The 26,052-nt window shown below is 41.3% G+C and overlaps 1 protein-coding gene across 1 annotated transcript in view; it reads left to right on the top strand.

The window, feature by feature from the left end:
• Window positions 1-1,074: 1,074 nt before the first annotated feature.
• The window catches only part of CARKD (carbohydrate kinase domain containing), a 43,354-nt gene continuing 18,376 nt past the window's right edge, over window positions 1,075-26,052 (top strand). Inside the window, exons 1-5 of the mRNA XM_010151492.1 lie at window positions 1,075-1,409; window positions 4,762-4,912; window positions 6,184-6,229; window positions 7,905-7,993; window positions 21,417-21,525. Of these exons, the coding sequence (XP_010149794.1) occupies window positions 1,130-1,409; window positions 4,762-4,912; window positions 6,184-6,229; window positions 7,905-7,993; window positions 21,417-21,525 (675 nt within the window). The 5' untranslated portion in view covers window positions 1,075-1,129. The remainder of the gene's footprint in view (window positions 1,410-4,761; window positions 4,913-6,183; window positions 6,230-7,904; window positions 7,994-21,416; window positions 21,526-26,052) is intronic.

Here is a 26,052-nt window from a genome sequence, read left to right as displayed (position 1 = left end):
CCCCGAAGGCCGCCTGGAAGGAGAGCGGGGCCGCGGGAGGGTTGCCGGGGGACACGACCCGGGAAATGCTGCAAACCGGGTAGAGGGGAGATGCTGGGAAAGGAGGCTGTAGTGAGTTTTTATCGGTGTTTGTCAATGGGAAACCAGTGGGAAACTAGCGCAGAGCTTATGGAGACAAAGTGTCAGGTAGCGCTCTACCAGAAAACAGGCGTCCTTCTCGGTGGGGGATTTTCCCGTTCCCTGCAGATTATGTGTAGTTTTGCTAATCGGCATTAAAACGATGATGACGATAATACCTGAAAAATCTGCTTATTGTTGCAGATGGGCCAGAAAGCTAGGGGAGGGCTTTTACGTAATTAATTGCTAGAGTTGCTTCAGAAGCACCGCTTCTAACTTTAGCGGGCTGGCGCACAGAAACGGCCCTTAGATAAAGGCTGTCCTGTGCTTGCTCGTTCTTCACCCTCAGCTCCGTGTTTGTGTTGGGGCGGGGGGCAGTCTTATTTGTTTGTTTTAAATCTAGACTAATGCCGTGGTTTGAATACAAACATGAACCTGTCTTCAGAAGTTGACATCACTGAGGAATCAGCCAATTGGTTGACGTTTAACCAACCTTCTTTTTACACATAAACCCCATCAAAGAGTTGTTTACACTAATGTTCTTTTGAAATGCAAATCCAGAATGCCAACAGACTGAAACTCAATTTAGATTAATGTAATTACCTGCAATACACAAATGAGGCTATACTATCTAATAGCCTTCACTTAAACCTTTTTAGAGGATCAAAAAGACTCCTATTGTTGAAGTTTAGTACTACAACAATTAAAAGATGCCTCTGTGTGATTTTCGTGTTACCTTTATAACTTTGTAGAAGCTTGTGGTTTTGCTTTGGTACTCTGGAATAATTACAATTCACATCGAAAAAATATAACAACTTTGTGACGCATTAGGTGCACGTCTCGTAGGGAGATTTTTTGCTGCTTGCTTCTTAGGAAATTATTTCTCTTCAGAAAAATAATTGTCCCTCTTCTTGTTTTAGGCTTCAAAGAAATCAATGCTCCAACTATTACCCCACCTCTCAGTCAGCCCAAAAGATCAAAAAAACGCCATGCAAATTTAACGTTGGATAAAATGATGGAAAAGTTCCTGCAGCAGAGCGTGGATACCGAAGAGAAATTTTACAGATACGAAGAGCAGAGGCTCAAAATTGAGGACAAGCGTCGGGAAGCTGAGCATGCTCGAGAGCTGCAGATGTTACAAATGTTGGGACAGATGTTGGCAGGAATTTCTTCCACAGTATCACAGAGGTCACAGTCTATACCAGCAAGTCCACCTCAGAGAGCGAACCATCGTTCGTATGGCGATAACTTTAATTATAATGCTATGACAGCAGCACTCTCTCCACCGATAGGTACTTCCTTCTATAGCATAAATAAAAACTAGTCTGGTTTTTTTTTTGTTTAACTTCTGTGTGAAAGCACTGGTAGTAAGTAGCTTTTGAAAATAAAAGCTAATTGGAAATATTTAATATTGTGGTAAAGGTGTCTGATGTAAAATGAAAATGTCATTCGTACCATTGCACTGATTATTTAATGTAGATACATCAGTTACAACAAATCTTAATGATCAGAATCGCACCTTTCGAACCATGTAAGCATCGGGGACTTCTTTCCACGTTCACGCCTCTGTAAAATGAAGTTATATATAAAAGACAAGTAGCACGTTTGCTGAAAGCCTGTCTGGAAACATTAGGTACCTTGTAGCAGAAATTTGGCTGCTATTGAAGTTAACGGGCCTAACCCAGTATGTGAAGTTAAGGCTGTGCATATGTTTTTGTCAGGGTTGGGAAAAGAGTGGAGTTCTGGCTACACCCAAGCAAGTCAAATATTGAAATCCAGCTTCTTTAAAATAAATTTCTTTAAAACAAAACTCTGAATCTTACCTTTTAGTTAAACATTGGATTACTGCAGTAGGTGTAATAGGAGATGGAAATATATGCCGATACATTTTTCTTCTACACGGTTCATTTGTAAATTCTTTGGGTGTCTGAATTTATTTTAGAGAAGGCGGCAAAGCAGTAACTCTAGAATTGGTATTTATGCACAGACCTTGGCTTCCATACCTGACGCGTGGGCCAGAAGCTGATAATCGGTAATTAGCATTCATTAACAGACTTCTCAGGATCTGTGGCTCCATGTCATTTATCTTTATCATAGTCTCTTTGTAGGTGGAGGTAGACTGCATGGGCAGGAGGAGAACGGGGTTACTCTTGTTGGTGCTGAAACCAGAGTCAGCCTGGGACTCGGTGGTTGTAGCCTGCCACGTGGAAGTGTCGCAAGTTTCGCTCTGGTTTAATTCTGAATTTCACACTGCTCAGGAGAAAAAAAAGCGTGGTTCGAAAAGTAAAAAAAAACACCCAGCCTCAGTGTTAAATAATAATCTGGCATGCCAGATCCTAGAGAGGATTCCCCGATTCCTCTGAGGATCTTGGAGCCTTTTCAGTTCTACGTCACATACTGCGTTTCGCTGTAAAATGCGTGGGGGACTGGATGGTTAGGTTTGCTGAGGGTTTAGGCTGGCTGACTTGGTTGTCTTTCTTCTTGACTGGATAGTTGGTCCATAGCATTCGTTGATGGCAGCAGGCTTTCGCAGATAAATTACGGCATACGTATGGATTCTATGTTTTTGCTTTTAAATTAAAAGGAAATAATGAAGGGCTTTAGAAAATCCCTTAGGAAATCGCTTGAGATTCAGGACTGGGGCGATGGTACCTACAAGGCTTTCCCATTACTTCTGAAAGGTTGTTTGCTGAATTTCATGATCTGTGAAGACTTGAAATTAAAGTTCAGTTTTTCTTGCTAGATTTCGTCATACAGGTGTTCAGTCATATTACACTGTGCAGAAATGCTTTATATATATTGAACTGTAGCAAGAGCAACTCAGGATTCTAATCTTTTAATTGGTGAAGGTGTAACAGAGTGTTCTTAATAAAATGGGAAACTAATGCTTCAGGCAGCACGTTTTCTAAAGAATTAAGATTTCAGTTGTTTATAGTTACATATGTCTCAATGTTTCTGTAGGTGAGCAGGGCTCTATAAAGAATTGTTTCTTGTGTAGTTCTCTATTTTCTCCCCATTTATTATGCAATCGCTCTATATTTACATATAAACAAAAAACCAGCATCAAAGAAACAGAGAGCTTTCTTGACAACACTGTACTGAAAGGGTTGCAGGCTATATATTTCTTCTGTGGTTGAAAACCAGTGAGTGTGTGAAGTGTGATTTAAAGAAAATAATCTGCCCTATTTGCAGCGGAGATGAGCGGTTTGTTCTCTGGGTCACTGCAATGCTATTTTGGCTGTAATCCAAAACAGGGTGTTTTTTTTTCTTTATATTTATCTCAATAGGAACGGGATGCCTGTATTATAGAAGGATTTTAAAAGCAAAAGATCAGCCAGGAGTATTTATCATTATCGAACACTAAAGCATTTTATTACTGAAGATTAGCGCGCCTGGTTCAGGTTGAGATTCTGTGGAAAACAGAAAAAGATGCTTTCCGCTGATAGCGCACAGATGTGGAGTTTTCTTGTTCATTACATTTTTCCCCCATTATTATGTCTGAAATTTCTGGACCAGTTTTTCCTTCCCCTGCCTTAGATTTGGAGCTGGGGGGTGGAATTACTAAGTTTCATACAACTGAAAATAAGGAGTATCGTGGGAGTTACTTTTTACATAATTATGTATTACGATATAGCAGTTCCTTGAAAGCTTTTCAGAAGGTTTGTGAGAAAGAAAATAAGCACAGCTATGGTCTAGGAGACTAATATTAACGTTCAAATAAACAGCTCTTCTGAACAGAATTGTACAGTGAATGAGGAGCTTTGTTGAAATACAAGAGCTTCTGGTGTATTTAGTGCCATTTATAGTTAACACATCATAGACAGAAGTACGGATCTTCAGATTTGTCCCACGTTAGGTAAACTGTTTAATTCTCTCCAGTTCTTATTGTTGAAACACTTTTTTCTTCTAAACTTTTGTAGTTTTTTGAAACAGTAATTTGAATATGAAGCCTTCTGAGCGTGCAGTTGTTTTAAGATGTAGCTTGGCATGTTGCTTTGCATCAGAAATCTGTAGTTGTACTATAGCTGAAGACAATCTTGGTGTGATATGTGTAATGTTTGCGTATCGTGCGTTGGGTTGGTTTCGCAGAAAGACTGCCGTTATGCTTTGTAACCACTTGCCAAAATAAAAAGGTAGTGACATAGGCCCTGATTCTGCTAAGAGGTGAAAGTCTTTAAGGGGAAGCAAAAAATAAGGGTGTACGTTTAAAATGTGGTTTTAGTTGGTCTGAGCTTGCTCTGTGCCTGGATGTGTTTAGTTCCTCCTAAGCGTACCTATTTCATTTGAGCTTAATCATGGAAGTGATTTCAGACTGAACTAAGAAGATATTTCTAGTTACAAAATGTTCATATAACTATTCTGGGCTGTTGTTTCTTTCTGAACCTGAGCCCTAAATTAGGAGTGTGAGCAGTCAGTGGGAATATTCTCTGCATCAGACCCTAGATTAATTTTTAAAATTATCGTCTTCCCTAGTTACTCGCTGTTTTAAACCCCCTTATGTGGCGAAGCATTTGGTTTTTAGAAGTATGTCACTTTGTATATCTTTGAGTGATTTCGTTAGCGTTTATGAGTACTTAAAGGAAATGCTGATGGTAGTTTAAGAAGGAACATACTCTAAAGTAACAGTTATTTTCTTCTTTTCAGTTATAGAGAGATCTTTTTCACTGCACAGAACACACTCTCTAAAGGATATGGAGAATATTTTTCAACTGGTGCGCAATGTTATCCCTCCTCTAACAGGGAAAAGGCATAAAGGTCAAGATGGACGTATAGGCATTGTTGGAGGATGTCAAGAGTAAGTTAAACAGACATTTGATTTTTGTTTCTGAGAGAGTTTGAGGATGTCATATGTACTTGTAGGAGCTGTTCACACTCACATTTAAAACAATGTTTTCCAGAGACCGTTACTGGTCCATCTTCGTGACCATACGTGGTTATGAAAGATCGTGTTTCCCTGCACTTATGTTGCAAAATTTTGGTAGCAAACGTAGTTGAAACTTGGAATGCTGTTTGTGTCTGTGTCTGCCTTTGCTGTCTATTTTGACCAAGCTCTCTGCTTTCAACGTTAACCTTCTCCCATTGCACGCTGAAGTCATAGCGTAAGTAGAATAGAACAAGACAGTGGCACATCTGACATCTTGTGAACTAGGTCTCTTAAATCAGGAATAGAGTATTTTCTTAATGCACACTTTGTAGTTGGATAAATTGTGGTGTTTACTAGATTCTCTCAATACCTTGTTATATGTTCTGGAGTAATAGAAATAGCCTGTTTTGTGGGAAGAAAAGAGATACAGCATAAATCAGTTAAATGCTGTGCTGACCTAGAAATAAAACAGGCTCTATTCTTTTCTTGGCCACATTCAGTAATCTGCACGATACCTTGAACGAGCCACTACATGCTCCTGGTTTTCCTCTTTGCCTTTTGAAATAGAGGTGGCATCTTTCTCCTGTAAGAAACATCTGCTTTTTTGTACATGTACCATTAATTCTATAAAGAGCAAAAAGGTGCTGTCTTGTGTTGATTAGCCAGGAGTTAGTTTTGCTGTTGGTCTAATGGGCTTAGGTTCTTACCTCTTGGAAGAAGTTGACACCTCTGGTGGTGATTCTGTCCATATCTCTTTCTTCAGTCTTTATGAAGAGAATTTAGGGCAACTGGAATCCCAGTTTAGGCAGTTCTGTAGAGCATCTAAAACCAGATGGGATTGACTCAGGTCACAGATCCCAGATTTGGCTTGCAAACAGTGCTCAACTCCTGTTTTATTTGTCTCTAAACTTTTAAGGTAGTTAAAAGTTTGAGAAGAGTTTGCTTTTTTAAGCATAATCTTTTTAAATATTTCTATGGAAGGATCAGGTGGCTAAGGTGAAATCCTGTGCCTTTGATATCAAAGCAAGGTTTGAGATTGGCTTCAGTATAGCAAGATTTTCTGTGTCGTTTACAGCAAACAATAGAGAGAAGGTTGGTTTGTTTGTTTTTAATTGCTCTTGCATTTGGGACATCATTATGGCAGGCTGATTTCCAGACTATGTAATCTCATGTTTCCTAACCTAACTTGTATTTCATTCCAGATACACTGGAGCACCGTATTTTGCTGCAATTACAGCTCTCAAAGTGGTACGTGTTCTTCTACACCAATCCAAAATGAACTTTTCATCATTTATACTGGCTAAGCGCCATTTTCTAAAAGCATTCATTCTGTGCGGCATGTGAAATTTGAGTTCTGAAAGGCTTTCTATTTAAGAAGGAAAATCCTTAGTCCTGGATTTGTAGTAAGACCTTGTAAATATGTGTCATTTGCTATGTTTTCTGTAAATATTTCCTCTGTATAAGGTGAAGTTCCACATGTGTCAAAAATGAGAAGATTCCATGTTTTATCAGAGACTTGGATAGGAAATTTCAAAACCTGATGAAGTATTTTCTCCGAAGGTGAACAATAAAATAACTTTAGGTTAATGTTTAAAGTTATATTTTCAGTGCTGCAGTCAGTTCTTCAGAATTTTTTTTCTGGACCTGCTAAGTGTGGGGAATGACGTAACTTTCTTTCAAAACTTGCGGCTTTAGGCTAGTAAAATTCTTGCGTGCTGTAAGTCTCAAGGCTGTTGGTTGAATTTAATGTCATTTTTAATAGTATGTTTTGGTTACATTTTAATCTTTGGCATAAGTATTTTGTAAGAGGTTTTTTTCCCTGGAAGTGTGAACTTCTGTATTTTAGTGAGATACTAACTGGCTAAAAATGTATTTACAGTAGGCTACCTAAATACAGTGGTGGTTATTCAAATGTAAACAAATCATGCTTACATAATGCCTATGCTTTTCAGTACTCTGTACGTAGTGTGTCAGTAGTCTCTTTTCGTGAAGATTTGTTTCAATAAATCGTTAACCATCCAGGTATTTCCACCACCACTCCCCCACACCCTGTCAGATGCAGTCCCTCAAGGACTTAAAACTGAAATGATACTATTTAATGATCTTATGTGAGATAGTAAGGCCACTGAGCTTTCTGTTCACTATGTGTGAATACAGAGGCATACTAGGATGTCCCCTATGGAAGTCGCTTGGTCTCAGATCATTAGATCTGCACATGAAGAGTCATCTCTCAGCTTAGTAGCTTGAAATGTTAAATGTGTAGTAGTAGGAAAGCAGAGGAGTCGCTTTCTTAACCTTGGGAGATTACAATATACAAGGCAGATACAAGATCAGGCTTTCTGGTCACTGCTTACATGATTTTTTATGTCTGTGTCTGATTTTTTTTAGTTGGTAACAGAAGCTTGAGGCTAAACTCCTCAGCGGTAGTGTGTATTAACTTAAGGGGCGTTGTTGAAATTGTGCCAGCCTTCATCTGGGAAGGATTTGGCACAATAAGTAAAAATGGGAGGACTGGAAATGTACGTGCAGATTGCCCTAACTATGTTTAGCAAGTGTATTACGGTAGTATTATTCCTCTCTAATGTAGCTAGTCTCTTGCTCAACTGTCTTCTTTTGCCTTTCTTCTTATAGTATGTGTGACATTTTAGTCTTTGCTCATCTGCAAATGAGAAACATTTCTCAAGTGAGTAATGTTCAAGTTTTGTGTTTTCGGTGAGAAACAGAAATAAATTATATTGGAAGTTAGATACAAAAAACATTCTCCAGAACATTTCATGGTCGCCTAACCTGAAGTCCAAAAAATACTGAACTTTGCTTCAGAAGTAACAATTCAGGTGAATGATTCACTGTCAAAAGTTTGAAATGATAAAGTGATTCTTAAGTATAAATTTGATAATCCTGTTTTTCAACTTTTCTTTTTTAGGGTGCAGATTTATCCCATGTGTTTTGTACCAAAGATGCAGCAACAGTAATCAAATCATATAGTCCAGAGCTGATTGTTCATCCAGTTCTGTAAGTGACGTGTTTTTTGTTTAAAAGAGCAAGTCAGGGTTACTCATTTGAACATTTCAGTCTGACAGTTGATTAGTTTGCATTGTTTCTTTTTCTGAGTTACAGAGGGGGTGAGCTGGAGAGTACAAAAACACCAGGGTTTGTCCTTTCATTACAAACAGATATTTAATATAGAACAATCAGTTGTGATTTATTTTTTCCCATTACTGTCAAAGTCCAATTTTTTAAAAAGCAAAGATGTTGCTGTCCACTGCTTGCTGACACGTGTTCTGTGACTGTACTGCATTTGGCTGTGAACAGTAGCAAAATCCAGGACTAAGAGTCGCTACAAGTCAGCATTTTAGAATCTGCATTTGAAAAGCAAATAGAGTATGTTCTCTTGCTTCTTCAGTCCTAATAGCATTTAACGGTAGCGTGTCTTTTTTTCCTGTCACTACTCTATACATAGTCATTTATGCAAAATTAGTGGGCAGGAGGGGACACAGTTTCTCATTTTTCTTCATAAGTGTGTTGCATTAGATACACCCCTCTTCCTGGGAATACAAGGTGATTCCAAAATGATCTAAAGTACAGGCAGATGAGAAGTTTAGTAAGGAACTGTCCTAACTGGGAAAATCAGCGTGTGCTTCCCTGAATTTGTGTTCTGAAATATGTTACTCTTGCTGAGCTTGTAGAGGGCAAATTGTTTCAATTAGGTGTTACGATGGTTTACAATGAGCACTGCAAATGAGAATTAAGATGTGTGCCTTAGGTATATGTCCCTGAGCTTAGCTCGCACCAGTGCCTGTCAGAGTCTGTTGGTGTACATAGCAAAGCTGTGATTAAGCTAGGAAAAGCATAATTTAAAATCGTGTTTGTCAGGTATTTCTGACAGGAAGGATTTATGACAGTAGAAATATTTCGTTGTCTGAGTAGAAGAATATGATCTCCCTTATGGGGATGTCTGCAGAGGGAAGCCATAAGTTTATTACATTCTAGTGGTGGGTTTAATTCCTGTCCGTGTGGGGAGAGGTGCTTAGAAAGTCAGTTAAACAGACAGGTATCAAGGGTTGTATTTTGTTGTGGGTTTGGTTTGGGTTTTTTTTTTTTTTCCCCAAGATAGTAGAAACCCACGACTGTGGATTTTAGACAGGGAAAAAACAATGTTTGAAAGCAAAGGGAAGATACAAGAGTAGGGTTTTTACCAGCCCAACTGCATTAGACTCTAAAATCCAAAAGGCACATCTTCAGTTGATGCTCTGTCTGATATCATGTGATAACGAATGAGTTGTTGAGTCTTAATTCAGTATTATCTTGTAAATTAGGTTGCCTTGGTGGGAGACGCTCAGAATAAGGCATATGGTTGTCTTGTATGGGATGGAGTTGATTCTGCCTTGGGAGGGGTGTTTTTTGTATACATAGGATTCTTGATGTCTGTTATAATGGAAAAGATGAACAGGAGAAACAGGAGCAGCATGGAGAATAAGGGAGATGAGAATGTGTAAACAGGGAAATTTCTGTTCACGGAGGACCAGATTGCGCCTAGTAATAAGGGTATTTTTTTATACACAGATTCGCAGTGTCTTCCGTGCAGTTCAGACCTCAGTGAAAACTCTGACCTTTCTGTTTGCAAAGAGAACTTTTGATTTTAAGCTTCGACCCTGTCTGTAAAGTTTTCCAGATGCACAAAGTACAATGAATCTGGAAGTTTTTGTATCCGTATAGCTCTTTGCCTGAAACTCACTGTTTAATAGTTTTATTGCAACTCTGATTAATTTCACTCAGACAGCTGGCTAATTGCATGAAGGAATGGATCTGTAAATATTATTTATATGACATTCTAAATGAAAAAATGCAAATGGCTGAATGTTCAGATTTTGTTTGGGTTTGGGTTTTGGTTTTTTTGGGGGTAGGTTTTCTTTTTTTCATATTTTTATCTCTTCCTTTCTGCTTCATTTGAGGAAAAGAGAAAACAGCCTTTTCTGGTTAGAAAGGACAAAATCTTGACTGAGTCTATTGAGCCCAGGTTTAATTCAGATTTACCCAAACAGCCTATTTTTCTGGTCAGGTCCTTTGTCTTCAGTGTCACACTTTTCATATGATCTTTTATATGTTGTGAAGCCGTTTAAGTTTGCAGGCACGGCCGGCTGGCCGCGCTTGATTCAGAGCCTGAGCTCTTAAACAGTCTTTGTACTTTCTCCCGGGCCGCACTTCACGCATGGAAGAACCTCCGGGTAAAACCCACTGAGCCGCTACGTCATTGTTTTCTTTTCTGTCTCTCCTTACAACTTTGCTTTGTTATGATTTCTCCATGACCCTTCAGAGTAACTAGGTAGCTGTTGTACCACTCTCTTATTATGCTAATCATAATTACGGCCCCAGTGTACTCCTCAATTCACTGTTGGAACAGCTTGGCATTTCGCCAGGGTTCAGCTGCCATTTTGTGCTGCCAGGAGTCTGACATTTTATCATCTCCTCTGCGACTTGGCTGCCGCTACCTTTCCCTATGGCCTTCACCTCGCAGGGGATCACCTCAAGGGAAGAACGTGCTCTTTTTCTGCTGCTGCCCCCTGAACACGAGGGCTCTTCTGGCTCGTTAGAGCTGCTGTCGCGGATCTTTGACGGCGTGACTAGCGGAGGCACGCGGGAGCTAGAAGTCGCGCTCTGGCGTTTCAGGTCCTTAGCAAATGCCTGTCACTTCAAGGATGCGAGGAACGTTATGTGAGAAGGATTGAGTAGGATTGCAGGAGGGTTAGGAAAATGGGCATCCACCTTGCAGCATTGCGAGGGTAATTCCATGTGGCCCCAGCTGCAGAACATCCTGGGATTCCTTTTGGTGTAACATCCCGCACTGGGGACACCCATAACTCAACTTTCTCTGTGCGTTTTGTCTCGTGGCTTCATTCCCCGTTCTTGTGAGTGGAGCTAGGAGAGCTGGGACTGCACGTGGTGTCCTGGGATCTGAATAACAATAGCTGGGTGTCTAGGGGTCATGAATAGTCCGTATTATCAATGGTAGCTTCTCCTTTTTATATAGGAATTCTGCCAAATGCATTATGGGCCCTTCCACGATGAACTGGTGTTAATTAAAAACTGACCAATTCGGCATTTTTGCTGACTGACTTTCTGCTTTCCTGTGGTGAAGTGAGAAGTTTGTATTGCAGAAGTCGGGGTCTCTTGAATAGTGGAGTATGCTGAGACGGTCACAGCTGCCTTGCTCTCGTCACCACTACCCTCGGCTTGTGCTACCTTCTTCCGTTTTCTCAGCTCACGTGCTGCTGTGGTAAACTACACAAATACAGGCAAAATACAACTTAGCTGTTGCGTTTTACTGCAGGCATTTTCTGCCATAGATGTACACGTACTTTCTGGCATTAGTGCTGGGAACTTTGCAGAGGACAGTTTTCAGGGACTTTTTTATATTCCCCATGTTAATTCCCTGGCTCAGGTCAGATTGAATGGACTTCATAGATACCTGTGTTGGGGTAGTTTACCCTGTCTTGATAGGTGAGATTTAAACAAGCTATATGAACCCAGATGGTTATAACTTAATAAAAAAGGAGAGAATAAATCTGTTGTGTTAGATTGCCCTCTTGCAAGGATTTTTTCATTATCTAACAGAGTGTTTCTTTCTCTGTACGCCAGGAAGGATTGAGATACTACTGAGCAGCCCACTTGTAACCTGGTTGTCAATTTGTAAAGTCAGCAGTCAGTACACTCCTTGATCTCCAGAGTTTTATCAGAGAAGTAGAATGAGATGTCAGGTCATTCATTTCTTGTGGTCCTCAAGATGTCACGTAATTCTTCCATTATCTCCAATAAAGTCACCCTTGAACTGGGTATAGATTTGGGACTAACACTTTGCTCCCGGCTGGTTGTATTTATAGGTCTGTGTGGACTAGGAAAGATTGCCAGAATTACTGAAAGTCTTACAGTTAATTGCAGAGTTCGGGTTTTGGGTTGGATTTTGAAAAAGATTACTGTTTTCAGTTTGAAATAAAATAACTGGGGCGAAAACTCTGGTGAGGCTGGCCTGTGTGTTGTGGCCAGTTAGCATTAATGAAGAAGCTTAGCTTAGCTTAGGGTTGCTGGAGCATAATATACCTAGTTTTATTGGATTTTGTCTTATGTTTTGCTGATTTGAAGAAAACCATGGAAGTGAATCATGGCTCTCGAGCTCCTGAGAAGTTATTTAAGCACTTTTAACCAGTGCCAAGTCTCTTAAAGAAAGCTCAGGAACAATCTTGGGATTTTTGGTCCTTTCATATTCATTATATGGAGAGATGATTCAGAAACATTGGTCCTTGGTGGCAGGAAGCTTATATCTTTTAGTTGTATTAGCTAAGGAGAGCTATTAAACATGACTTCTGTGTAACGTGGGACTAACCTCGCTTTAGAATCAGCTGCTGGAAGAAGTGCAAGAATTCTTGTCACCAGGGAAAGTCAAGGAGAAAGCACAGGTTGCTCTTATTACCAAAAAAATGCCTCCTAAGAGACTTGGCTGCTGGATCCCTATTATACCTGCAGAGAGGGTGCAGACATAAACTTTGTGATCTTCCTCCCAAACCTCATTTGGAGAGCAGCCTAGCTAGGAATCACATGAGGAAGTTTAGTTTTGGGTTTTTTCTTCCCTGAGTACTTAGGGAGAGATAAAGGTCAGTTTGTATGTGCTGACTCAGAGAAGTGTACTTAAACTGTTTCTAATCGTGTCGTGCAGTGCCGTGGACAAAACTCGTTTGTGGACCTTCTCCTGTGTCTAGCTTTCTCAGCAAAAAGCTGCTGCTCTTTGCTGCAGAGTGAATAAACGACAGGAGGTGGTCCTTTTCCCAGGTGATACGAACAGAGGTTTTGCTGCCTCCTCAGAACGCACGAAGTAGCCAAAGCGTTTTTAGCATCACTGCGGGGAGTGTTGCTGATCTTGCTGCCTTTTGATACTTCAGAAAGAGGTGTGTATGTGCGCAGGATCGTTTCACACCAGTTAGATCCTGGCCAAAATTCATCCTTCTGAACACTTACCATGCTGCTGTGATTTGACACCAGCATTAGATTTCTTTGGTATTTAATCTTTCTTGAGTTTGATTGAAGGCAGGCATGCCTGAGTTTTGCTTTTGCTTTTCATTTTTTTATTATTATTTGAAGGTTTTATGGTCTGATTCCTTTTTTTTGTGTGTGTGTGTGGTGGTTTTTTGTTGTGTTTTTTTTTTTTCCCTCCTCCAGCTGATACTCAGCAAAGCAGATAATTAGACTGGGGCTTGTTCTATCTTCTTATGTGTCCACAGCTGATTTGAAGTACTCTAGCCTTCCGGGTATTGATGCACCTATCACCTGTGCCTTAAGAATTGAATGTAAACTAGAGAGGGATGCTGATGTGATAAAAGCTTGTCACTTTATTTATTGGGTTTAACATTTAAAACGAAAAGGTGCATTAGTTTTTGCAAGGACATTTTAAGTCTGTGTCGCTCTGAGGGAAATGACATTGTCATCTTCATTCTGTCACTTTTAAAGTCACATGGATTACTTAATTGCAGTCCATTTGGAATAATATTTGACAGATTCTACTTGTCAAGTCAGTTCACAGGAAGTATTAATAGGTCAAGACCATTTCCATGAACTCGGAAAATAGGAGGTCAAGATATTTGGTTATCGTTATACTTTGAGGGAGGATTGTCATAACATGCGATGGTAATATGATTGAGATCAAAACATAGTACAACTGCTTTAAATATTTGGATATATCTAAATGTAGGTCATAAAATGATTGTGTTCATACCTGTAGTATCTTTAGAAGGCTGGATAAGGTTGACTTTGAGTGCTGTGGTCATGTCTGTGTGAGAAATCTCAGGAAACAGTCCCAAGCAGTAGCTTCTCCTTTGGGGCTCTTTTTCACAGGATGAGAGACTGCTCTGCGTAAGAGAGGTGACCCCATTTGTATAATGTGTTTGGACTCATTACTGAAGAGCCTAAAGGGCTCTGATGCCTGTAGCGTGTTGACAACCCAATTCCTAGTGAAACAGAAGATCTGATACCTAAATGAGAGTCTGGTGTCCAAGTAGCAGCTGTGGAAAACATTTTGGGTTTTGTGGTCATTATTACAGTATAAACTATAGGATAGGGTAAATGGAGCTTTTTTCTAAATGCATACCTCAACAGGTCATTCACACTCTCGCTGACTTGAAGGTAGAATACGGAGCAAGTAAGGACTGAGGTACCTGCACATGAGGAGCAGGCTCTCGCTATGAACTTGTGACACCAATGCTTCTCCTGGGTGATGGGCTCCTGTTCTTGCTGCCGTGTGGTTAACGTTCAGCCTGCCAGGATCACTTCTGGTGTCCGAATTAACTTATTCGGTGGCTGAAAAGGAACACTTGATTCAAATACTATTCAGTCCCTCTCTCGTTAGCGTCTTTGTTTTTCTTTTGTTTTCTTTCCTGTCATTTAATCAGATTGTAGGAGGAAAATAGGTATTGTCTACCCAGCATTTGCAGATTAAATGCTATTGCAACTTCTTTAAACAGCCTGGTAGGTGAAAGTGATCATTTTGTCTTCTAAACTTTTTGGGAGGCATTTTAATATACTGATCTTAATTTACTAAATACATCTCTTTTTGGTCTCTAATTGCATCCAGCCGAGTTCATGCCACTGTGTGGGCACTGAGACTTGCTCTGCCTGATGGAGGTGCCTGGTGAGAGTCCCATGAGCTGATAATGGAATCAGTGTGCTTCTCTCGGATAAGTTCTTTCCACTTCTGTTCATGGGGCTGAAAGAGTCTGCCTCAAGCCTTTGGGCTTCTGGAAATTGGTAGCTAATTTACAAGAATGATGATGTAAACATGGACAAATATAGCTACTCTTGGAATATAGAATTAGTTTAATTTTATGCTCAAACATTTTTTACACTGTTTGGTTTTTGCCTTTAATTCCTTTGACTTAACCTTTCCAGAATAATCTCTTTCCCTGTCTTATTTACCTGGTTTCCAATAATGACCTCAGCCAAGGTTTACCACGATAGTTAATAATTAGCTTTCTGAGATAACGACTTAAATTCTAGAGCTACACATTATGTCCCGTCTTTCACTCTTTTGATGTACTGTAACATCGTGACAGGATCTAAATGTCAGCAGGTCTAACATTTGATTCACATTAATATAATTACCTGCAGTGCTTGGACAAACAAACCCAAAACTCTTTCATCCTCAGATCAGAGACTTTTTCCCATCTTTGAAGATAAGACTCTCGGTTGGCTTTTGAAAGTGCCCACTTAAAGTGGTTTTGTCCGAGTTTATGTACCGGAGTTCTGCAGTGGTACATTTTAACGCGTGGAGTTGCCTCAGTCATACCAAGTGTGCACAGATAATGAGCAGACTTGGAAAAATACACTCCTCAGTAAGGAGCTCTACAGCTGATCAGGTGACAGCACTATTGCTTGTGCCCCGTGTCGCTCTCTAGCAAGAGGTCCCACTGATAGATGTTTTATGACATTCACACCACATCTCTGAGGACTAAGGTGGTTCCAGCTCTGCCTAAAACGCATGTGAAGAGCTGCGGTTCTGCTGCCTCCTGTCTGCGCTGCCATTCATGCTTATCTGCTATTTCTGTAGCTCCTGGTTACACACGTGCTGTCTTGCTTCACATTTTCTTGTTTCCATGTAAAACCTGACAGGGCTGCACCTTATCACCGTTTTTCCTTTCCCTCCTCTAGAAAGCAGCGACAGTAACTGTCACTCATCCTGAATAGGGAAAGCTGCTGTGTTTAGAGCTTTCTGTAGTAATTTAAAGCTATTGCCTTGGTGGCTTTTGATCATTTGGTGAAAGCCAGTCTTTGAATAAAGTGCAGCGTACAGCAAACTTTCCTTTTTTTGGAGGGCTGGGGATGGGAGTTGCATTTCGGGCCGTAGCTGTCAAGTGTCCTCCCGCTCTGGGCAGTGACCAGCCTAGAGCAGACTTTCAAGCAAGATGACACCTGTCAAACATCTGTTACAAAGTGCTCTGGAAGATGATTAGAAGCTGTGGGTGATATTAGGGCAGTAGCCACCCTCTTTTTTCAGGCTCTGTTGGTTTTGGCAAGGTTATTACATTGATCTTTCACCAAGATGAAGATCTACAGAACTGTGGTTTATGTCAGTTTTTATTGTGTGATCGTGAAATACAGAAAAGTCCTGAAGAGCAAAAAGCTGGACTTAAAGTTTTTATTTTTCTGTCTCAGCTTTTCAAAACTAAAAGGTGTTACAAGAGACTGAGGATGTGCATTGAGAGGCGACAGTCAGACTGCAGTACTGAATCCAGTATTTACTGCCATGAGCACCATAACCAAATCAGTGCTGCTCCTGTACACAAAAATAATTGAGGTGGCAAGGCAAGAGGTATTTTTTCGGTGTGTATTCATTTTAATTTGGCAGGAGTTTTCTAAAGCTACCAATAATGCACAGAGAAAATTAGTCCTCACCATTTCAGAGATTCAGCAGTGTTTAATTTGAAGTTTAATTTGAACAAAACTGTGTTCAGTTTTGGGCCCCTCACTGCAAGAAGGACATAGAGCTGCTGGAGCATGTCCAGGTGAAGGGCGACAATGTCCAGGTGAAGGGTCTGGAGAACAAGTCTTATGAGGAGCGGCTGAGGGAGCTGGGGGTGTTCAGCCTAAAGAAGAGGAGGCTGAGGGGAGATCTGATCGCTCTCTACACCTACCTGAAAGGAGGGTGCAGGGAGGCGGGTGCTGGTCTGTTCTCCCAGGTAACTGGTGACAGGGCAAGAGGAAACGGCCTCAAGTTGCGTCAGGGGAGGGTTAGATTAGATATTAGGAAAAACTTCTTCACTGAGAGAGTGGTCAGGCATTGGAACAGGCTGCCCAGGGAAGTGATGGAGTCACCATCCCTGGAGGGGTTCAAGGAACCTGTAGACATGGTGCTTGAGGACATGGTCTAGTGGGTATGGTAGTGTTGGGTTGGTGGTTGGACTGGGTGATCTTGCAGGTCGTTTCCAACCTTAGTGATTCTGTGAAGAATCTTTGTAGATTTTGCCATGGAAAGTACTTTTCTCCATACATTTGAGAAGCAGAGAAAAGAGCAGGAAGATAAACATGCAAGATGCTGAACACCATACCTTGGACCTATCTACACAGGGCTTTTGAAGAAGGCAGATGATAAAGCTGTTGTGTCTGTCTTCCCAAGAGATCAGAGTTTTCTCAGCCTCTGCTGAGCAAAGCTTTGTCCCCCCCCTACCTCTCACTAATAGCTGAGGGAAGCTGATGAGGTAAACATCTGTGGGGTCCGTTTTCACAGTGTGCCCCCCTGCGAGACTGTATGTACGCTTGCTTGTTTGTTTAGGTTTGCTTTGACTAATGGATGATGTGTAAAGTTGGTTGAATGATTGTTGACATTCGCTTCAGACTCCTTCTTCCCTACTAAACTTCGCAGATAGGAGACCAGTTACAGAAGCTCCTTTGGTTTTCCTTGTTAATGATTCTGTTCTCTTGCAGTTGTTAATTATGTGTTTATCCTGTGATAGTTCTTTTCTCAGTCAGAGCCTTATCTGTTGCTTTCCAGACAAGCTAAGACTTGGAGGAAGCATTTGGGGATTGGAGGGGTGTTGGTTGCTTTCTTGGTTGAACAACAGTGAGCTGTCATAATCTAGGTTTTCATCAGAATGGCGTCTGATAACATGTCACATAACACGTAGCGGTTAGCTGGAAGTTAAGGAGCTGTTTGAAGAGCTGCTCATTCCCTGCAAATCTACAGCTGTGGTTTGTCACCAGAGGCTTTAATTGCACACATCTGCACAGCAGTGCTGTAGTTAGCTCTCCTTGTTTACAGGTGTTACTGCTTGGATGCAGCTTCCCTGATTATTCCTGTTGTATATGTCCATGGTGCAGAGTTTGTATTTTCAAATTATGGGAAAGCTGGGCTGTTTCCCAATCTCTTGCCCTATGCCCTTCCAAAAAAAGCTTGCTTTATTTTGGGAAATCCCTGACTTTTAATCCAAGTCTCTCTCAAAGGTTTTTACTCTCTTCTCAGAAGTTCTAATGCTGTTTTCTCATGGCCTTGCAAGAGATTTCTGACTCTTTATATTAATATTAGCTTTGTGCTTTAGAGGAGGTGTATTGTACATGTGATTCCTGTTTTGGGAAAAAGCCAAGTTGCATATTATATGGATGTATACGTTTCTAAAGGCAATGCTGCTGATTCTTGCTTACTAGATCCCTTTCTGTCCAAGCCTGAACATTGCATCCCTTTTGATTAAGGGGATGTCTTCTTCATACTTCATACCTTTCTAGATACTAAAAAAAACCCCACCCTGTGCTAGTTTCAATTGTGTGTGCATGTCTTGGGTAGTGGAGGTGATAATGAAATGGAAAGGTTTGAAATCAGGTTAGTAATCAGGCAGAGAAATTTCCACGAAGGGACAAAGGCAGTTAACGTTATTTGTTTGAGCGTAGTACCCGGCGAACAGCTGAGGGTCTGACTTGCCTTCTGTGCTGCTGCCTCCCAAGTATTTTGGTGGGTCTTTTCTTTTCTTTGGTTTTGATCCACAGGCAAACAAGGATACTACAGAAAAAGCCAGTGTGTAATAAACTAAACACCGCCAAGGAATATTTATTCCCAGGTACTCAGGCATGATTATCTGTACTGGCAAATTATCCAAATGATCCATGGCAAAGGTTTTAGTCCGTAGCCTCCCCCAACAACTACTTCCACTGGTGAGGAGCTGCGATGTGCCTGGCAGGCAGCTTGAGCGTTACGTGCTCTGAAGCCTGAAGATGCAGAGGCCAGCTGACCTCAGCGTTCTGGGCATGTTTAAATGAGGCATATAGACTGTAGCTGTTAAGAGCTAGGATAGTTTCTGTCTGTGTGCTAAATCCCATGGTCAGGAACATTCAAGGTGGCACCCCTTCCTGAGGAAGGTTACGTGTTGATTATTTGTACCTGTCAGCTTTAAAATGCTACTACTTTGATGTCTTTGTGTGTGAATAAACTAAGATGACATGACAGCCCTTCCACTTTCAGAGAAGCTGTAGGTACAGGGTATTTGTAAGGTGTCCTTAGCCGCAGAACCGCAGCTGGTGTGAACATCCAGTATCTTAAAGTGAAGTTGGCATGATGCTTCGCTGAGGCGTCATTTGTTCTGCTTTCTTTAGGAAGAATCAAAATCCATCAGTTATTTTACAGCTTGTTTTTATAGCTGATTTTGCAATGTAATAGTCATTATCACCATTTTAAATCTCTTGGCCCTTCACATGCCTTGGGTTGCTTCTTGATGTGAAGCTGCAGAGGAGTTATGTGAACGTAATATTTGTAAAATGCTTTGAAGATGAAAAGCTCTACAGTAGTTTTTTTTATTATTACCAGAGGCAAAGTGAGCAGGAGTGGCTTAATGTTGGACTGTTCATTTCCCAAGAGATGGCTTTGTTTTGAAGAGTGCACATTATCAATTGGGTTGAAGACAAAATTACCTTATTTCGATTCTGAATATAAATAAATTGGCAAACCTTCTACCTTGAGATTATCTGCATGAGATGTTTGTAAAAGAGCGGAGCAGTTATGATACTGTCTGTGGCTCTGTTCTTAGTTTACGTTTAATGGAACATTTATTTAATATATTTGCCTTCTGCTATCCAGAGGTGTTTTGCATCCAATCCATTCGAACATCGTTATATATACAGCAGTATTTTTATATGTGTGATCTATAGGTAGATAGGAGATACGTATTTGAGAAATATATATATTTGCATATATCTTGCTTCTCTAGAAATAAAAGCAGTTTCAGCATGTAAATAAAGAAATGGTCTGCATTCAGAAATGGTGACATTTTGTTAGTTTGGTTCACGGACAGTTTTTCACATGTTCAACCTACCATACATAAAAGAACTGGCTTTTATCTAATAGTGCTTTAAATATTTCTCGAACAATTTTTATTTCTAGCCTGTATCTACGTCATAAACTGATAGGTGATTGTACAGGGACAAAAAAACCCCACGAGCTGTTGGGCAGTTCTCAAGCTACTGCTGTTTCCCTGTGAGTTAGAGGAGAAGGGCAGGAGCTGCATGGTTCAAATGGAAATCCCACTTCAGCCTGTGAAGCGGAGGCTGCTTCAGGCACACCGATGTCCTCGCGTGGTGCGTTGTCCCCCTTGCCCTTGGAGCGGGCCATCGCCTCCACCCAGCAGCCTTGTTTTGACAGAGCCGTTCTGCGGTGTCAGCAGCGGGTGCCTCTGGGGAGCCGGCGCTGCTGCAGCCGGGGATCTCTGAAGCAGCTCTTGTGGGTGGAGGGGCCGTTGAGCCGGGGCCAGGAGTGAGGCACTGTGTCCCCGTGGCCTTCAGCGGGCCGCCTCGCTCGCTGCAGCTGCGAAAGCTTTGGGCTACTGCCTGGCACTTGCAGAAATCATCGTGGAATTTGCTGATTCTGCCAGACGCCGGCTAAACACTTGTTCCCAAGTGGTGTGTCCCATCAGTACAGCTGTTGGTTATGAAAAACACGCGAGGGCTTTCATCCGTAATAATAGAGCTTTGTTGGAGTATGGCAAGCTCAAAATATTCTGAGTAATACTGTCAAATCGTACCTCCTTGCTTAGCCTATAGGGAACTTCATTCCCCCATGCTTGGGTTAAAATGTGCATTTATCGTCGCCACTTATGTCAGAGGTGGGGAGGGGTGGAGGCTAAATTCTCCCTCTGTACTGTCAGTAAGGATTAACTGACATTGTTGGGCAGTGCTTTGAAAATATTCTGACCTATTTACACAACAAAACTGATCAGCACAAAATAAACAGTTCTGGTCAGCGCCTGAATGCTGTATTGTGGCAGCTATACTTGGCAGTGGGTTTGCTCATCATTTTTCCAGTGTAGACAAAACCTGAATGCTGCAGAAACCTTAAGCATTACAGGCAGATAACACCCGTGCTGAATGGCTTGATTCTCCCGTTGGCGTTCAGGGAAAGGGGGCAGTTTGGCCATAATTCAGTTGGAACAAATGCTTATGAACCAACTGACAGAAAAGCGTATGAGTAGATCTATCATTTTGCCATGCAGGGTAATAAATAATTGCATCATTTCCAGCAAGCCGCAGTATATTCCTGTGAGATGGTGGATCTCTCTCCAAGGTGTAGTCTCTGCAAAGAAGCAGCGAATAGGGAATTGTGACAGACTATAAGAATTGTTGGTTTCTTGCCTGGGTTTTATTTTTTTATTTTGTAACAACCATAGCGGGTACTTGCAATTACCTTCTCATTCTTATGTGGTGTCCCCTTAGGAATGAATTGAGAGAAATATTTCATCTTAGCTATTTGGACAACTATTCCATGTTTTCTGGGTCACAGATTTTTCATAGTTTGGAGGATAAAATTGCCTGACACTCAAGATAGGAAATAGCTCTTTCTCTCTTGCATCTTCAACTCAGATTCTGAGCATACTAAAACAAAGCCTTTTTAAACTTGTCTTTTTTTCCCAATTCCATTTAGTGATAGTCCCAATGCTGTCCATGAGGTGGAAAAGTGGTTACCACGACTGCACTCAGTGGTCATAGGACCTGGCTTAGGTAGAGATGAAGTTCTGCTTGAGAACGCTAAGGTAATGTGTATACTGATACTTTATTATGTGTCTTTATGTTGTATTTGACTAACCATTTTTCTGTCTTTTACATGATTACACAAATGGCTTTGATAGGGTTACTAACTTACAGATTTAATAAAATACTGTTGACTGAAAAGTACAGCTGTTAGTCGTGGTCTTCGTTATTACTGTAAGCATCACTCTGAATTTTAGGCACCCATATGGTTACTTCGATTTGCTTTTGTTTTGATTGTGAAAGTCGCTAATTAAGAAATAGACATTGGCATCTCTAGATAAAGGGCTGTGTGTTTTCTCAGGTGCAAAGCACCTGTTCTGTAAAAACATAAATACAAATTTGAGTTCCTAATTTTCAGAACCGTGTTTGTGTCAGGAGAGGTACCAAAGAACCAGGATGGTGTCCCCTTGCAATAAGAAATAATACTTTTGATTATAAAATGTGCAGATTCCTACTCTGGATAAAGAGGTAATCCTATTTTCTGTCAAGCCTTAGCGCAGAGCTGAAAACAGGAGCTTAGATAGTTCTGTGCCCTAAATAATACGTACTTATGCTATGTTCCACATGGTGTGTTACTGTCAACACGTCTTTGTACGTGTTTAATACACTAATGTTACACAGTGAAACTGCAAAACAGGGGAGGCAGGAGGCTGGAGACCACGCTGTCCAAGTAAGTTTAGGACACCTTGAGAGGTGTCCACCTAGGGAGGGTGGCTTTGCTGTTGGAGCTTTGCGCTTCTTTAATTCTCCCCTGCTTCCAAAAAATGTTTGGTTTATGATACAGAGGTACAAAACATAAAGAGAAAGAAGGAAAAGTAAATTTATTTCACCTGATCAAGGAATCAAATTCTATTCTGAATGAAAAATTTCAACAGATTTTATTCTTTTATGAAAAGATTTTTTCAAATTTCTTACAGAAAAAAATTTTAGGTAATTATTTTTGCCTCTTTTTTTTTTTTCCCCTAAAGGAAAACAACTTTAAACAAGAGAAAATAAGAATTCATTATTCTAACATGAATAATTATATAAGAATTTATATATCTAACATGAGTTTCTTTTATATCAGAATTCCATCTGGGTTTTATAAATACCTGTCAATATGCTTACCTGTATTACAGAAGTATCTGGAAGATTCCTTGATTGTTTTGTTCAGGTTTTTTTCATCATTGCTAAAAAATAATTTTGCTTTCTTAGGCAATTCCCAGCATGCTTTTACTTCAGCCTGGCTGTCCTGGGTGAGCTAGCTTAAAGTTAAAGAAACAAACCCAGCCAATGAAGGCAAGGCGTTTGGAAGTTACTTCATGCTAAAATCTCAGGCCATGTTCATATGAGCTGTGGGTCTGACCTTATTCATTTCAAGTCACATTAAAGCTCAAGTTCTTTGTCTTCCCTGTAATTATGTAAGTGTTCATTAGTCACCCAGTGCTGGTTTCTTAACATATAATTGGGGACAAGCGAACCCTGGTTGCCTGCTTGAGGAAAACTGGTGCTTTTCTGTGCTGAGGACAGGCTGAGTCTCCCTCTTGCTTCAACAGTGAATTTTAAGCTTCGTGTCTCTCTTCACCTTCAAGAAAAAAAGCAAGTGATGATAGCGTTGCTATTTTAAACTTTTATAGCAGGCTGGCTTGGTATCTAATTTTCTGTTTTCCCTTTAAGCTAACTCAGCATGCTGTCATGTGAATACAGGCCTGAGATGTGGATTAGTGTCTGCTCTCTGGTCAGGGTTTTGCAGCAGAGTGGCAGTGACGATGGGAGAGAGCTTCCCCTCTTCTTCCCCCTGCCCCATTAAAGTGCTGAGGCGTAGTGGTCTGTCACCTCTCTGATGCTGTTCTTCTGTCAGTTCTTGTCAGCATTGTGCCAGCACATTGCCAGTGAATGTGCTTGTCCAAACAGTCACGTGTTTGGGCTGCTTCAGTCTTCTGAGCGTGGAGAAATCAAGATACTAATGCAGTAACCTGCCATTTCTGGTGTACGGCCCATGGACAGTGTTTAATTGTGGAATAGCTCGAGTACTTGTTGAGTGGGGTGGTGCACCTTCTCTCTCCAGACCAGAGATGCTTTGCTTCCTCAGCATCTCTGCTGTATCACCCTCACACTTAATGCCTGCAATGTGTGCACTGTGGCATTTCAGCTCCTTTCAACAGTCTGATGGAAAAGCAGCACCTTGTGATCTGTTTCCTTTGTGTTTTTTTCTTTTTAAATTGTAGTTTATTTTGCTGTTTTCTTGAGGGCGTACTTGGACTCTTGGAATACATCCTTACTGGCTTCCTGTCACTTTCTGCCTTTGGTTGTAATTCCATTTACAAGTCCTGTTATAAGAAGCCACTCTAAACATTGTATCCCTCTCTCACATGTCACTTGTGTGGGTCTGTGCCAAAACCCTCACGTGCTGTTCCTCAGTTGCCTGGGCGGGGGCTGGTGCTCTGTGAGAGCTTTCCACACCGGGGTTTGCAGGAGCTGCAGCGTCAGATAAATCTCTTAGAGAAAGCATTTGATGTGTCCTAATAGCTGTGCAGCTGGATCCCACGCAGATGTGGCAATCGTAGTCTTGGACTGGTTAGACCCTCCATCTCTGGAGCAGTCCAAGCTATGTCAAGAGGAAGGAACAAAAACCCATTTCTGCTCCACTTCTCAGCCTTAGAGTGTGCGGAGTGAAGTGCCTCAGCTCCCTAATGCTGTTTGGACATCTGGTGTAGACCTTGGTGACCACAGCCAACTTATTTATAGGCAACGTCAGGCCATCTGTTCCCTTTCAGTGTCCATGATTGATTCTGGACGGAGGTGACAGTACCATTACCTCCCCCAGTTCACCTCAGTTGGTATGCAGCTGGTGGGGGTTTAGGCGCTGTTGAGAAAGAGTTTAGCTGCGATGCGGAAGCAAGGCCAAGGTCCCTACGCTGTTCTGTGTCAGTGCTTGGAGGCAGCATACTTCCAAAGCTATTGGCTGTTCTCCCTTTTCACACAGCAGCGATGTTATTTGTCTGTCATATCTCCCCACCACAGCGTTCTTCATTCAGTCATTGCAGGGATGTTTGCACTTAACTCTGATCTGATTTTTCTTGTAGCCTGAGGCTTGGAAGAAGGAGAATTCCCACCTGTACCATCAAGAGCTGTTCCTCAGGTTTGTGAGAGAACCAAGTTCCTCTCCTGCAGGATGATGAGTGCAGCTCCTCAGAAAGAAAATTACATTCCTTGCTTAGCCCTCTGGGAGGGGAGATGATGCTGTCTGGTGCTCCAGGATGGTCTTTATTCCGCTGCTGCCCAGAAGTTAGGTGCTTACAGGCTTTGCTATGTCCTTTATCAGCTTCCAGCCTCTCCCCATCTCCATTCTCCTATTCCTTCTGTCATGAATGCGATGTTCCTATCAAATTTTCTGCTTCTGAGTTCGGTGAATCTTTATTGGGTACGTTACTGGCTTTGTGGTCAAATGGACTGATACAGAATTGTTGGAATAGTAATTACTGTCAGGATCGGGTAGAGAAAAGCATTCATCCTTATGAAGATCCCTATTCTTAACTGAAGTAAAACTTGTGACATTAGAATCATCTTTGCTTGTTACTGGGTTCCTTGCCTTTCTCCCTGAAGTTGTAGCATTGAAACCTGGACTCTGGCACTCCAGTCTTGCTGTGTTTTGCTTTGCAGCTCGAAGTTAGATGGCTGTTTTCAGCAGAGCATGCCTGCTTCCCTCCCGTAAGAGAGGTAATGATTAATAGCAAGAATGGCTCTGTGTAATGCAGAGTACGTGGTAAAATCGACTGGATTCTCAAATGGCATACTTGTTCCTCTTGCTCAATTCTCAGTCTTTGTTTTAGCTCCAAGAAAATGTCCTGAATATCAGCCTGGTTTCTTCTTTTGCGTGAGGCCCTGCCTAGCTGCCCTTTCTGCCCACTGCTGTTGCTTTTTCTCTTACCCCAACTCCCTTGCCCTTGCAAATGCTATTCTCAGCCAGTCATTGGCCCTTCAAGATCTCTGCTAACTGTTGGCATGTAAACTTCAGAAATAACTTTTTCCACCCTTAGTGACATCAGCAGCATGGAAATACCTTGGCTGTAGTTAACATCTAGTAAAGGGTTGGCAGAGGTTTGGACCATTGTCATGGATCTCCTCCATGACAGAGAGAACCCATTTGAAGTTTTTCTTTCACAGTTCCACCCCAACTGAGGTATCAACCTTTCAGTGTTTGGTGTTGGTTAGTTGAATTAACTTCCCGCCATCAAACCTCATGCCTTCAGGATTTACGTAGCACTTGACAGCCTTAATAAATTGTGAGAACAGGACCAGGTGTTTCAGTATGCTATCTGTACTAGTATTTGCAGTCTCAAAAGAGCTGCAGAATACAGAGCCATCTTTTGTTGTCTCAACAGTCCATTAAAGCTAAATCTGCCACTGTGGGCCTTGAGAAGCATTTTCCTCTTGGTACCTGAGCAGCCCCCTAGATAAAACACCCGAGAAGCATCCCAGGCTAATGCTGCCATTGAGGGATTATTAGTCTTGTCAGTGGTAGCGACCACCATGCATAAATGTGAAGA

Source organism: Eurypyga helias, unplaced genomic scaffold (genome assembly GCF_000690775.1).
Source record: "Eurypyga helias isolate BGI_N326 unplaced genomic scaffold, ASM69077v1 scaffold18435, whole genome shotgun sequence".
Classification (NCBI taxonomy): Eukaryota; Metazoa; Chordata; class Aves; order Eurypygiformes; family Eurypygidae; genus Eurypyga; species Eurypyga helias.
The sequence above is the reverse complement of the archived record's forward strand: the minus strand, read 5'-3'. Positions and strand labels throughout refer to the sequence as shown.